At 32.0% G+C, this 15,622-nt stretch overlaps 1 protein-coding gene across 1 annotated transcript; it reads left to right on the top strand.

The window, feature by feature from the left end:
* LOC109842714 lies at window positions 4,362-11,033 on the top strand. The gene is made up of 6 exons (XM_020411576.1): window positions 4,362-4,655; window positions 8,728-8,781; window positions 8,900-8,980; window positions 10,295-10,364; window positions 10,455-10,543; window positions 10,639-11,033. Exons 1-6 carry the CDS (start codon window positions 4,488-4,490, stop codon window positions 10,771-10,773), a joined length of 597 nt encoding a protein of 198 aa, XP_020267165.1. The 5' UTR covers window positions 4,362-4,487; the 3' UTR covers window positions 10,774-11,033.

The following is a 15,622-nucleotide window of genomic DNA, read 5'->3' on the forward strand; positions in this document are numbered from 1 at the left end:
TGGCTATGCACGTGTATCGACGTGAGGGCCCGTCCTTCATGTTCATGACCAAACGTGTGTGGAAGATCATCATAAGCAGAAAAGCATCATATCAGTCGACTGCCTTTGAGGATCGATCGACTGACATATGATCGGTCGACTGATATTCCATCAGTCGATTAGGAGTTGATGTGCATAATGTGCACAATCTAAACAATCTCGATCAATCGACCGATATCTTATATCGGTCGATGATCGACCGACCAGAGAGAAAACCTAAGGTTCTGAAGAACTAATCGGTCGACTAATCAATAGGGTTAGTTGACCGACCCGAACACTGAAACACAAATTTACTAGGTTTCTAAGGTTAATTGTTGTTTATTGTTTTTCCCAAAAACTCGTGATTTATTAACATGGGGTGTGAACTAAGATTTAGATCTTGTATTAACTTAAGTGAAATCTCAACCAAACAAGTATACATCAACAAAACATGGATTTTTTGGGTTTAAACTCCCTAAACATCACTAAACGGATTTTAGTTGATTAATTAGGGTTCTAAGCCTAATCAGTTCATCAGTTAATAACTAATTATAGTTTTAAACATCAAGATCATGTCTTTTCTTTATTTAGTGTTCAGATCTATAGATCTATTCATCAAATTAGGGTTTAATCTAATGAAAACGAAAATCTAAGGGGATGAGTTTGGGAAGAGATGAACTTGTCTTAACCAATTCGTGTTGATCTCTCAAATGTGAGATAAACTCGATTCTCCTTCACCAAATGCTATTGATCTCGCCCTCCTTTTGCACTTTGCTTCTCAAAGCTTCTCCAAATTTGAAAGGAGATTCTGTAGGGTTTCTGACGAAGAGAGACAGCTGCTCAACGTGAGAGAAGGGTTAAGGAGGGAAAAAGTTCGAGTTTTATATGTATATATATACACATATAAGCAGACCCAACCCGAACCTAAACAAAATCTCCAGCTGCCGACCGCTCGACTGAATCAATAGGGGCAGTCGACTGACCACATACTGAAGCAAACTCGATAGCTACTTATATACGTACATGTTGAATATATATATATATATATATATAATATATATATATATATATATATATATATATATATATATATATATATATATAATATATAATATATATATATATATATATATATATATATATATATATATATATATATTAATATATATATATATATATAATATATATATATATTATATATATATATATATATATATATATATATATATATAGATATACATACATACATACATACATACATACATAATTCAAATCGATTACAAACAGATCCATTCATCCCAGAATGAAATCAACCATAATAAAACTCATTTATTATTATTTTCCATGATATTTTTAAATTTACGTTGTTTTACAAGTATAGTAGGTTATAATGAAAGTATAGCTTGATATTATGAAAGTATAGCGGGTTATTCTGAAAGTATAGTCAGTTGTTATGAAGGTATAGTATGATATTATGAAAGTATAGTGAGTCATTATGAAAATATAGCGTGATAGTTTTAAAGTATATCATCTATTCTGAAAGTACAGCAAGGTAATATGAAAGCATATATAGCATGATATTATGAAAGTATAACAGGTTATAATGAAAATATATGATATTATGAAAGTATAGCAGATTATTCTAATAGTGTAGCGAGTTTTCCTGGAAGTGTAGCGGGTTATCTTAAAAGTGCACAATAATACAAGGTTATCCTGATGGCCCACAATCATATATCAAACATATAAGGTTATCCTGATGGCCTACAATCATACAAGGTTATCCTGGAAGTGTAGCGAGTAATATGAAAGCATATCAAACATATAAACAAACAATCATACCAAACATATAACAAAACAATCATACCAAAAAAATCATATCTTATAAAATAAAGTGTATGATACTTACACAAAAGTAGAACACAAAAAATCATGCATGGTTGCTATATTTTGCTTACATGTTTCAAAAATTAGAATATAAAAGCTAATTTAGTCACCAATAGGTTGTTTACATATTCTACAGTTATGACCATACTGCTGACATCTATTACACTTTAATTGTATATGGGAATTCAATCTTGAAGGAATGCGTTTTATTCTTAGTCTTCCACGAAGAATTCTTGTTGTTGGCATCCAAGTCACCATATTTTCATCATATAAATATGATTCGTCATCACCAAGAATTGGGTATATAAGAAATGACAAATTCCCATTAACATTCAATTTAAAAAAATGATTATTTCTACTAAAATCTATCAATGCATAATATAATTCTTCATCCATCTATGTTTGTCACTAAAAATAAATAAATTTATGCAAAATTTTATCAAAAACAGTAAACTAAAATCAAGTTTAACTAACTATAAAATGTGAAATAATTTTCTTGAATTCATAAATAATAATGTAAAACATTTTTCCTGAATAAAATAAGAAATTAATGATAAAAATTAAGTAGTTGAGTAAAATGCAAAATTATACCTTAAATTATTAAGAAAGTCCACCAAAATCAAGCAACAACACTCTACACATTAATAAAGTTGAGAATTAATTGATGGATTCATAAGAGTCATTGAGAATTAATTGATTGGTTCGAAAAAGAGATTAATTCAAAGAGAGAGGAGAAGTTAATTAAGAGAGGGGGGGGTTGGGTTTAGGGATGGTTAAATGGATTTAAAAAAAAATTTAAGTGAGCCTACATATATGAAAGAATTGAGGGAAAAAGAAAGATGAGTTTGGAAAGAGTATAATTGGATTTAAAAAATTTTTAAGGGGAGCCCGCATATGTATATGTATTGTATTTTAAAAGTTAGGTTTAGAGATAAATACTAAAGATAAATGTGTTCAATGATACAAAATAAATTAGTTAAATTTAAAGATAAAGTAAAGTTTTGGACCTAAAAATAAAAAGTCAATGTTTGATGAAGCTTTACCTCTTACTTGTTTGTAGCTTATAAGTGGAGGAAAAAAAAAGTTTGGGATTCCCCACCTTACTTTTCCCCTACTTGCAAGGAGTTTTACTTCTTCAAGCCAAAAGATCAAATTACCCCTCCAAGCCCCTTTATCATCCTACAACAAATCTCTAAATACGATATTAATTAAATACTATCAATATTAGTAACTAATAAGAAAAAAAATATATATATAAACTATACTTTTGTTAAATATTTTATTAGTATAGAGTGGTTATTACTAACCAAATAATAATTATTATTTAATTAATATGAAATTAATATTAATATCAATATTAGTAATTAATAACCACAAAGAATGTAATACATATAAATATAATCAAATATACTTCTTATTATGAGATAATTAATTAATAACGAGATAGTTAATTAATTTTTATTAATAATACTTGATTAATATGAAATTAATTACTTAATCTCAATATAATTAATTAATAATCATGATTAATGTTAAATAATAATAGTGTGAAACATAATTAATATTCGTATAGAAGTGACACTTTGACCAAATTAGAAGAGTGGGATTCTAAAGTTTTTTTTTCCAAAATAAAGATAAAAATATCAAAAAGATAATCACGAGATCCATCTCACCGAAAATTCAATTGTCAAATAGAGATTAAGGTACAATTTTAGAGCAAAACTTGTGTCACATTTAGTGGACATCCACACAACTTTTAACCCTTGCGATGTTTCCTAGGGTCCTTGCATGATATGAAGTGACTTTTTATATGTTAAATGAGGTGGATATAAAGTTGGTGGACACACTATTCACTTATCCACTTAAGTTGACACAAGTTTCTTATATATACTATATATATATAATATATAATATATATATATATATATTATATATATATATATATATAAATCTTGATAACGTTTTTTTTCACACTTTGATAACATATATACATTTTTTATTTTGATTTTACACATTTTCTAAGATACCTCAAATATGTACACATTTCTTAAATATGGTATCTCAAAATTTACATGTTCTTAATTTTGATACTTGAAGTCATGGGGTATCAAAATGTTAAAAGCAAAATGTTGAGGTACCAAATCTACAATGGTGCGAACTTTTGGGTGGTATCGAAATTTAAAAAAATTGTAAACTGTAGGATATGAAGTGTCTTTTTTTTTAAGTATCAAAAGATTCTAAGTTAAAAAAAAGAGTTGCATACTTTAAGGCACAAGTGCATATAACCCAATAAAAAAGTAATAATTTGGATATTAAAACTACAAGTTTCTCCTCACGAAACTTAATTACACATACCATCGGCCCATCATCACAAGTAAGTAGTTTAATACCTCGGCCCATTCAAAAGCCCAACAACGCATAACAACGCGGAAGCTTCGAGACGAGTCGCGTTCACTAACCAAACCCCTTTTAATTTCGTCTCCGGAGAGTCAGCGAACCGCAGCCCAAACTTGTCGGAGATCTACCCATCGATCGTCCTCCAAATTTCTAGGGCTTTCCTTTCCTCTTTCCTCTTTTAGAAATCAATGGCGACGGAGGCGGAGGACGCTGAGAAGCAATCCTCGTACACGTACTGGGTGAGGGAGGCGAGGGACGACGCCGCTCCGTTGCCGGTCCCCAAGAAGCTGACGGCCGATGACATCTCCAAGCAATCGCAGGCTAATCCCAATTCGCTTGGATCTGTTTGGAATCAGGTGAGCTTGATCTTTGTATCAGTCAAAGATTCGTTCTTGGATTGGATATGATTTGATTTAGTTTGTTAATATGCACGGAAGTTGGTGTAAATGTTTTTGCGCTCGTATTGTGGTAATTATTATGTGTTTTTTTTTCTAACTTCTCATCATCCAAAATGAACACCCAAAACAAATATCTTTGTAACAATTTCCAAGAAACGTAGGCTAGTTTTATTAGAATAATATCAATGTAGGTGGAAGAGTTGTTTTTATTATTTAAACAATGTTCGTCAACAAATTACAGGAGTAATATAATTTGGTGTTTATTTAAATGACGAGTCATTCCCAGTTTAGTCGTTATCTTGTTGGCACCGGCATACTGTTTGGATTTGGCTTTTGGAAAGGTTGCTGTTTGCTACCACTTGAAAGCCTGTCTTGTGCTTCACAGCCTTTTCTTTTTGAGGATTCTTTTGCAAATAAAGATAATATGTTGGAAATTTATTACCTGATGGGACAAATTTTCAAAACCGACTTGTTTGCCAAAAAATTCCCAAAAGCTAGTCCCGTTTCAGATGAGGCTGAAACTGGGTCGGTTTTTGAAAAAAAAAGTTTCCAAAATTCACGGGAGTTAAAAGTTCCATGCAGTTTTGTACATAACAAAACTTCACTGGAGTTGAAGTCCCGTGAAGTTTTGTTATGTAAAAAACTTCACGGAACTTCAATTCCCATGAAGTTTGAGAAAAAAACCCACCCAGTTTCAGCCTCAGGTTAAAATTGGGTCGGTTTTGAAATTACATCTGAAACGGTTTTTTTTTTGAGAATAAGTTTCAAAACAGGTCGGTTTTGAAAATTTGTCCTGACTTTAGATTTTATGTAAAGTGTACGAAGGAGTTTTATACTGAGGATATAAAAATAAAATGTAAATGAGTGTTTGGTGAAGCCCTTTCTTCTTTTTTTAAAAAAAAGTCAATGTATTGTCTTTTATCAGCTATCTGTGAAAAGGAATCAGTGTTGCTTTGGATTTTTTGTCACTTTTGATATTTTAGCCTTTGTGTTCCACTGTCTTTTAGGCGAGTCAATTAATTTTACAAGTTTTCTTTTTTAGTTTCTCTTGTTTAATTTTCATTTATAGTTTGAAGGGGAACTGTCATTTATATCCAGTTTTTTTTAATTTTAATAGGAGTTGTTGATACCCTTAGATCTTGTATTCCCATTGTTGTTAATGACTAAACTGAATGCATAGCGACAGATAATATGACAGAGTAAACTAAGTGATGAGTCAATAATCAGCTGTTAATTCAATTTGCACTCGGTAGTACCTAATGGAATGTACTTGGTACACTTTAACTGGACTAATTGAATTTGCTACTAACTTATTTAGTGTTTTTAGATAGATTGGAGTACAAATTTTAAAATCTAAGGGGGGCATGTTTTAGATATTGTAAGAGTTTATATGCAATTTCTAAACTTTTAGGGTGTAACTACAGTCTACACCCCCAAGCAAGAACCTAAATCTGTCTGTCAATAATTATGGTTGACTATGAAGCTATGATAAACTGGTTTGCATTGAAAACTGTTAGCAGGCAGTGGGTAGTCATATGTTCTTTCTATATACAAATTGTTTAGTCACTACTATGAGTAAATAACTGTCATTGTGATGCATGCCATTTTGCACAGGTTAGAGTGATTGATTATTGATTACTTTAAGACAAAGATATAAGGAATTGTTGGATGTTATATTGTACTTTTATCTGATGTCCTTACGAGCTCTGCAAGTTTCCGTTCTCTTGACTGAATTTTATTCTTATTATTGCTTCTTTGAACTCGCTCCATCAGCATGAGGAAGTTCTGATTTTCATTGCCTATGTAAGTTGTTTGCTCATATATTCCTATGCTGTGACACACCAAAGTGTTAGTGGATAAGTTTGATTATCTGAGTGCTAAAAGTTCTCAGATCGCTTACTATTACAACATTAAGAAGTTTACATGACTTGTTTTGAGGTCATCATGTGTCATTCAAAAGGTTGCGAACCAGGGGCGGAGCTATATGGGGCTCGATAGGGCCCTAGCCCCTTCTTGGATAATATAAAAAGGAAAAACAATTAGTATTGATGTTTTGTAATTTTCTAAATAACAAGGGCTAAAGTGTAAACCCTCTAGCAAAGACAAAAGCCTCCCTTTTTCTTCTATAATTAATAATTTTATTAACTTGATTAGGGTTTTAGTTTTTTAGGATGTCTACTTTTTTTCTATCTTGATTTGTTTAGGTTTTAGGATTTGATTTGTGTAGGAAATTCAATTCTAGTCAATTGATTTGTGTAGGAAATTCAATTCTAGTCAATTATAATTATTTGATTCCTAATAAAACTGAAGGTATTAATGTCTACCTTGCATCTCAACAAAGTAATCACGCTTCAATTCCTTAAAAAAGAAAATCATCACCCTTCAATAATATACATGGATTATATTTTAAGTGATAATTTGCATTTAAATTTTTTCATATCCATACATTTTATTATTTTTCAGTCATGAAAAGTTTTTCTATCCTAAGAAATCAGATACATTCTGCCATCAATGGGTGATGGTGACTCAATTATGTAACAATTTAGGGTTTCTTCTACCCCATCAGGCCATCACTATCATCTTCATCCCCTCATCCTCCGCCCTCACAAATATATTTTGCTACATTGACGAGGAAGATGCTATGAAATGATTTTAAGAAATAACGGCAAGAAGAAAGCTAGTTTAAACACTGTTATGATTGGAAATATGATTTGAAAGTCTGATTATGTAATGATCTTTAGATGGTAATTAATTATGCAAAAAATTATATGTTATCATGTTTAATTATTTTTTGGACCCCCTTTTGGAAAGTTTTGGCTCCGCCACTGTTGTGAACGATGTCTAGAGATCCTTGACGTCTATATGTGGATCTGTGCTCATACTAATGCAAACTGGTGCTTTTTCTGACCTAATTGTTTCATGCCTACAGTCCAATTCCTGCTTTGGTTATTTATTGGCTTTATGTTACATATATGAAGAGTGGAGTCATGTAAGTAGCACTTTGTTTGGGTCAAAGGAAGTTAGATAGAATCTGTTATCCCCAATGTTTGGAAAAGCTTTTTTAAATCTCGCTTTGAAACTATTTGAAAGGTAAACGCTTCAAAATTCAAGAGTGAACCTATTTATCCCTTGAAGCTTCTGGTTCATCGCTTGAACCATAACTGAAGTGTGTGTGTCACACTTCATAAAGTGCTTCTCTTTTGAAGCGTACGCTTTAGACAAGGTAGGAGGATAAATAAAAGGATTTTTGACTAACATTAAGGTGCCCTTATGTTAGGCTTAATTTCTACTGATTTGCGTCTATACTTCACATATTTAATTCTTATTAATTAATTAGGACATGTATGTATCTATTTGCAAATTGTTATACTATTGTATATAATATGTTACATAATTTTAACAGATTACAGATTTTACAAATAAAATGTTTAAACTCATGCTTACTCCTCACCTTGTGAAGCTTACGCCTTGCTTCATTAAAGGGTCCGACGCTTCGCCTTGCGCTTCCGCTTTTTTAAACATTGGTTATCTCTTGGTGCGTACAATTCAGTTTGCTTATTGAACAAATTTAGGCAGTGATAGCAACTTGCATCTTCTTTTGCCAAAAAATTGCAGGAGTCGCCCCCTATTTCCTTTTTTTTCCAGTTGTAACAATTTGATGTATTGTTATTATGATAGTCTTTTCAGCTTTGAGTTTGGAGCAGATTTCTTTTAAGATTTGCCCTTTTCGTAAAGACATTATCAATTTTGCTTATTTAAATAGGAAACGGGGAAGTTGATGAAAAGTATACTAGATGTGACTGTACCAACTGTTTGCATTTAAATTAGCCAATGAAATTCTTAAGTTAATGAGAAATTACGGATGTTGGGTAGTTTCTATTTTGATTTTGCCCATTCTGATTTTTATCATTTTATGCCCGACTTAACTTGGGATTAGTTGACGCTTTTAATTGACTCATTTTCATTTGTTTGTTTTGAAATTTGCTGATTTTCGTTAGTCTTGATAAGAATGATCTGCATGTGCCTACAGGCTGGAACATGGGAGGAAAGGAACCTTAATACATGGGCAAGCAATAGAATCAAGGTTTTGTATTATACCTTGCCAGGATTCTGTGTTGGTATTTTTTGTGGTTTTGGGTGGGTTCTTGTAGTGTTTAAATTTTTTTAGGAAACACTTTGCAATATTTGGTCTTCAACTGCAGGAGCTTCTTGGCTCATTGGGCACATTGGAGTTTTCTAGTGGTAATGCAAATATTTCAGAAGTGTCCAAATGCTCAGGCGATGTAAGTACATATTTGCCATCCTTGATTTGTCGAAGGACATTTCTATAAAAACTTTGTTATGTACATGAAGGTAAACTGTTTCTTTTGACAGAAAATGATGATTGGAAGATGTAGATATTTTGATTTCCATTAATTTCTTAGCATATTCTTGACGTCAAGGGCATATGCTTCTTCGTACATGGATTTAGGCTTATTCTGAATTTGATTATTTTGCTCTGTTGTTGTTGAATTTCTGTAAGGCTCCTGCTCATTTATCATTATATTAATGTGTTACATGACTTTAATGGTAAAGGCATAATCAGCATCATCGTCATCATTGTCAAACCTTTCCCCATGGATGGGTTGGTTACTGTCGGACTTAGCACCACTTATCTATTAGGTTGTCCCTGTTCTATTTTGATTGGGAGTTTGGTATACATATAATTCTTGTATCTTACCTATTCCTGGATATCTGTCATAACACCCCAGTAGCATCTTTTCCTCCATCTTGGCGGGAGTAATTTTATCAATTTTTTTATCCTAACTTATGTTTTTTTTGACATTATGTCATTATCTGGAGAGATTAGATTTTATCCTTCAGCTCTTTATTATTCTGCGCTTCCACCTGAACCCAAGATAGAATTGACTTGGACGCTAATTATAACAAGACACCATTCTTGAATGTTATTAGGTACTAAAGTGTCGGTTTTGTATAACTTCATTCTGAAACATAGATTGTTCAGTCGTCTGTTTGTTTCATGCTGAGCTCTGGGAGGTTCATTAGTCTTGATGTGATTTATATCATTTGAGTGAGGTGAGACACTACGATAGAATTGACTTGGACCCAAGATAGAATTGACCTGAACCCAAGATAGAATTGACTTGGACGCTAATTATAACAAGACACCATTCTTGAATGTTATTAGGTACTAAGGTGTCGGTTTTGTATAACTTCATTCTGAAACATAGATTGTTCAGTCGTCTGTTTGTTTCATGCTGAGCTCTGGGAGGTTCATTAGTCTTGATGTGATTTATATCATTTGAGTGAGGTGAGACACTACGAAAGGGGAAGTTAGCTAAAAACATTTTATGCAATTTATTTTCATGTTATATCTCTACCCTTAACACGTCCTATTACCCTGGAATCGTAGATTGCAGTGCTATTTGTTGTTCAATTGAGATGTGCTGAGTGGATGACTTCTCTGTCATTCCCAATTCCTCTTTTATGTCTAGTGGCTATGTATAAGTGGGTTTCTTTAGCAGCTTTTTTTTTTGGCTGGGTTCATCTTAGCACTTTATGTAGATGCTAAATGTCAATCCTTTTCATTTGAGTAGGCATTCTTGGTCACAGTTCGGAACAAAAAAAGAGTTGGATATACATATGAACTGACGTTGAAATTCAAAGGTACAGTGGCAAACTAGGTGTATGTATTGTCATGATAGATTACTCTGGGTCCCACTATTTTTCCTCTTTAATTTTATTTCCTCGAAACAGGGGAATGGTTAGTTAAGGAGGAGAAAAAAAAGATAAAAGGGCATCTTGATATTCCTGAGTTCTCATTTGGTGAATTGGATGAATTACAGGTGCATTGTCATAAACATCACATAGACATATTTGATGATATAATACTATTATTATCCTCAAAATCTGATATGACACTTTCCATTTTGGCTTGCAGATGGAAGCTAGGCTCAATGATGATAAGGATCTTACCGCAGAGGAGAAAATGCGGATCAAGAAAGATCTGCGTTCATTTTTGATCCCCATCCGAGGAAAACTAGTGGAATTTGAACAAGAGCTCAAAAATAGATGACAGAAGATGGGGGTTTATTTGCTATGGACCCTCCCTTTTTAGCTCAGAGTTTGTCATTCCTTTCTGTTACTACTGGACGTGTCAAACTACTAGTTTAACGGTAGCATCAGTTGTGTCGTAACCTCATACACGAAAGTCTTAATGTATTCCACGTACTATGGCGATGTATCAGGCCGATGTTTTGAACACAAAACTATCCAACTAGCATTGGGCAAAATTCTGAATTGGTGTGAATGTGTTATTGGTTTCTTCTCATTTAATCTGGTTGTTTATTTGTATCGAGTAGATTACTGCCATTTCGATTGGGCAGATACAAATTTATCTGGGAATAGGTTGTCTCTTTTACAGCGTGGATTATTTAGAAAGTGGATATATTGTGACTGATTGGTGAGAAAATCAAAATAATTTGACGAGAAGTAGTTGATGCGCTCGAAGATATTTAAACCGAAAGATTGGAGTGCAAGTAAATTTGAATTAAGTATGAAAAGGTTAAGCGCCAAATTCTCTGGCCTGGTTGGGGTCTGTTGCTCTCTGTAGAAGTCTATGAGGATAATGACCTTGATAGTAGGGACGGAATCTTGCTTCTGAATGTGTTTTGAGCGTTAATGCCATGTTCAAATTTGCCAATTTTGCGGCTTGGTTTTGCAAATTGTGATTGTTTTTCATTTTCCTTGGCCGTTGAGAGATTGTGGTCACTCATTCGTGCCAAAACTTCAACCACAAAGGGTTTGAAAAAATTAAATGTATGTCCTGAAATGTGCAAGACCAAAACGGGGGACCTTGCATAGCCAGAAGGCGCATTGCACCCTTTAGCCATGCAAGTTTGAATAACTGGTTTTCGAATCGGATAAACTCTTGTTCGGGGAAAGAAAAAAAGAACCCAATTTTAATATTGATTTACAAAATTTGACCTATTTTACAATTCAAAATATGTACACAATAGCAACCCAAATTATATACACACCATCACCCCAACGTGTCTCCATAACGCATAACTTGTGTTGTACATAAACCAATTTCACTACGAAATATGTACGCGACAACTACTCAAATTTATATACGCATCACTCCAAAGTATATCTATAGGGCCGTTACACAACCTGTGTCGTATGTAAGTAAACCCGTATCATTTAGCCACTAGTCTTAAAGATCCATAATATTTACAACACAAAACTAACGTCGTGACAAATATATTTCCTACAACTATGTATTCTTTCCCCCCTTCCTCTCCCTTACCTTCCCCGTCCCCGTTTGCACTAAGAACTTAGTTTGGTAGAAGATGAGGCGAGGTGAGAGACAATTTAAATGAACTAGAAATGAGAAGATAGAAGAACTCCTCTAAATTGGAGGGGTTCAATAGAAGAGAGAGAAAAAAAACTAAAAAGTAGTACATGTTCTGTCTCCTCTTTTTTGATGTTTTTTTATTGTACTCTGCAAGTTGACAGTTTGATCCATAGGGAAAATTTGTTAGGAAAACTCTATCTTAAAATCCTTGGTTTGAAAAAGGTTTTTGACTGTGAAAGAGGTTGGTTTTTTTAGTAATAGACTTAAAGTAGATTGCTTGGGCTAACTCCTATAGATATTCTCAACTAGATCTTTTATTTATCTCTTTTATTTGTTAGAACCGTACAAGTATAAGCTATGTTTTGTTAAAAACTATAACCTATCAATTAGCTTAATCTTTTATTTACTAGAACGCTAAAAGCATAAGCTATATTACGTTGGAAGCTATAACCTATCAATTAGTTAATCCTGATCTTTTTAATTAATTAGTTTAGACTTTTTATTACTAGGGTTTAATCTCCTAAATATAGGTTACGCCTAACTAAATCCTATAACCTATCAAATTATAATTAACCCTAGCTTGTATTAATCTAACTAATCAACCTCCTTACTTAACCTAAAGAGTTCTTTTTATTTATCTAGATTAGTTATCCAGCTTTGTTAACCTAAGCCCCATAAAGGTGATTAGCTACTCATGACTAATTAAAAAGAAAAAAAGATTAAAAAGAATTAAGGAAAAAGAAGAAAGAATAAGAAAAATAAGAAAAAGAACAAGAACAAGAACAAGAAAATAAAAATAAGAAATTAAACTACTAAACTGAAGAAACTAAAAAGAAGAATTTAAACACCAAAATAGCAAGCAAAAAGAAGAACTTTATTGATTTTTTAGAAATTGAATGTACAAAATACAATGGTCCTAGGCCCCTTTCATACTATAGAAGAGTCTCTCACAATCGTATGATTAAACTAGATCCCTAGGTAACCCTTCTAACCATAGGATTTGACTTGGCCCCTAATTAATTTATTTCCTGATACAAACAAGAGTCTTAAACAACTGCACAATTTCTTGTTTTTTTGGTAAAATTGGGAATTCCTGGTGGGATTTTAGAAAATTGTCATTGGATGGATTTGTCTCGTTGAGATAAATAATTTGGACAAATTTTTAAAACAATCACTTTTGCAATTTTATTCCCAAAAAACGACCACTTTAATTTTTATTTGTAAAAACCGACCTGGTTTCAACCTTAGCGCTGAAACCAGATCAGTTTTTACAAAAAAAGTTCCGAAACTTCACGGGAGTAGATAGTTTTTAATTAAGCTGCTAAACTTCAAAGGAGTTAAACTCCCGTGAAGTTTCTTAGTTCAAAAACAAAATTTTTGAACTGTGAAAACTCCCGTGAAGTTTCGTAGCTTAATTAAAAGCTGCTATCAGAACTTTTTTTTGTAAAAACCGACCTTGTTTCAGCCCTGAGGCTGAAACCAGGTCGGTTTTTACAAATAAGAGAGAAATGAGTTGTTTTTTTGGGAATAAATTTGCAAAAGAGTTTATTTTGAAAATTTGTCCTAAATAATTTTCATATATAATATATTAGATTCTGATTTTTAGATTAGAAGATATTATTTTTTTCTTTGTAGTTGAAAATATGAATCCGAGTTTGACTAGATTTTATTTTCTGGGCTTCCAAATAATTTATATTTCTTTTTTCTCTTAATTCCTTGCTACATATTTGATTTAAGCTTAATTGCTTATTCTAGAATTTGAGTTTTTTGGCTTTAATGAGCCTTTTTAAGCGTCTTTGGGCTTCTCTTTATTGAAAATCATTTTTCTTAAAAATTCACTAAAAACCTGAGTAGTAATTCAATATACACAAAAATAAAGACAAATGGGGATATATAATAATAAAATACCCCATACATAAATTTTGTTAGTCCACGAGCAAAAAGAAAAAGAAAAAAAGAGAAAGAAAGAAAAATCCTAACTCATTTTCATAGGAACTGTGATTGCGTATGATATGTGCAATAAGCCATGACTGAGTTCTCATGAGATTTTGTAGTGAACATACCCATAAAATTCAATCACTTTGCCAATTTGAATAAATCAAGATATAAATAAACTTTTAATCATTAATAAAGAAATATTTTCATTGTAAAATATTATATAAAAAATATAGAAGTTTTATTTTTAGCTGTGATAAAATTATGCTTGCTTATCCCTTCAATCAATTTTTTACATATTTTTGATATAAATTAAGTACTAGCCAAGATTTTTTTTATTTGGAGAGGAAAATTTTATTTTATATTTCTTTTCATTCATTAGTAATTTTTTTCACTTTCTCGGGCTTTTACTGAGTGACTTCGTAATGAGTTTTAGGCCAATGAACTCTAATCCAGTTGGACTTAAGTCATTCAGCATAAAAATACTCCAAGGGCTTAATTGCTCAGTCAGATTAGGCTCAATAAGATAGAATCACTTTAGAAATCAAGGTTATTCTAGTTGGTGCCCTTTTTTTGCATCTTTTCATGATGTATTTACTTTTTCCTTTTCTTGGATTTTGTTTTGGATCAAAAAAGACTTTAGAAATTTGACAAAAGTTCTAAGTTAAACATAAAAGTTTCTTCGCTTTAAATAAAATTCTAAATTAATAATATAATATAATACATTAAAATATTTTCTTAAAGATTTATTAAAACTTATCAAAAAAATGCCAACTTAAGAGAAATATTACCTATAAACTAATAAGCTTAATAATAATTAAAAGTCTATTGTTAATTAATCATTCAATTGGCAAGTGATGTTTTTTTATTTGAATTTTTTTAAGAAAATAAACGGTAAGTAATCCCTTCCCCGCACCTGAATCTTGCATTGTGCTGATGGCAAATCAAATAATAATGTAAAATAAAAAATAGGAAATACAATATTCACATTCTACATATGCTCTTCTCTTCTTGGTAAAAATTTAACCTCGAGTTTGATAGAAAGCTAAAATGAGAAACTTTACAATGAGCTTGAACTATGCTTGCCCATTCTGTAAGGTCTTCAACAATTTCTATAGCACTCAGGTCGACAGAGGATCTGATCTATCAAACTGAATCTGCACTTTTTCTTTAGTTGAAAAAGACTCATACTATACCATACTCTGACTTTTCCCAAGAGGAAATTTAGGCTCGAATTTGGACTCAAGTGCCGCATGATCGAATGTGTATCGTAAATCTTCCAATAGCATTATCTCATCCTTAGAAATTTCCTCTAAACTAAGATTGATGATTTTTTATTCTTCCTCAAAAAGTTCATTTGGGACTACCTGAGTTAGGTTCACATCTAGGGGTTGGTTGGATGGATCAACTAGTTGCTTCCCTAAATTAAAAATGTTAAGATCTACAATCATATTTTCAAAAGAAAGTTTATTAGATTGGTTCTTCAATGATCAAGGTATTGGACATGTCTAAGAACGGTCTACCTAAGATGATTGGAAGTTAACCTTTAGGGTTCGGAATAGGTTGAATTTCTAGAACAATGAAATTTAAAGGAAAGATAAAATCCCCAACCTTTATAAGTACGCACTCT

The sequence above is a fragment of the Asparagus officinalis genome, chromosome 5 (assembly GCF_001876935.1).
Source record: "Asparagus officinalis chromosome 5, Aspof.V1, whole genome shotgun sequence".
Classification (NCBI taxonomy): Eukaryota; Viridiplantae; Streptophyta; class Magnoliopsida; order Asparagales; family Asparagaceae; genus Asparagus; species Asparagus officinalis.

Excerpts from the sequence above, each read along its gene's own strand:
- LOC109842714 (XM_020411576.1), top strand. The coding sequence starts at position 4,488 with ATGGCGACGGAGGCGGAGGACGCTGAGAAGCAATCCTCGTACACGTAC. Across the intron at positions 8,782-8,899 it reads GGGCAAGCAATAGAATCAAG|GAGCTTCTTGGCTCATTGGG; the intron begins GTTTTGTATTAT and ends CTTCAACTGCAG. Across the intron at positions 8,981-10,294 it reads TGTCCAAATGCTCAGGCGAT|GCATTCTTGGTCACAGTTCG; the intron begins GTAAGTACATAT and ends TCATTTGAGTAG.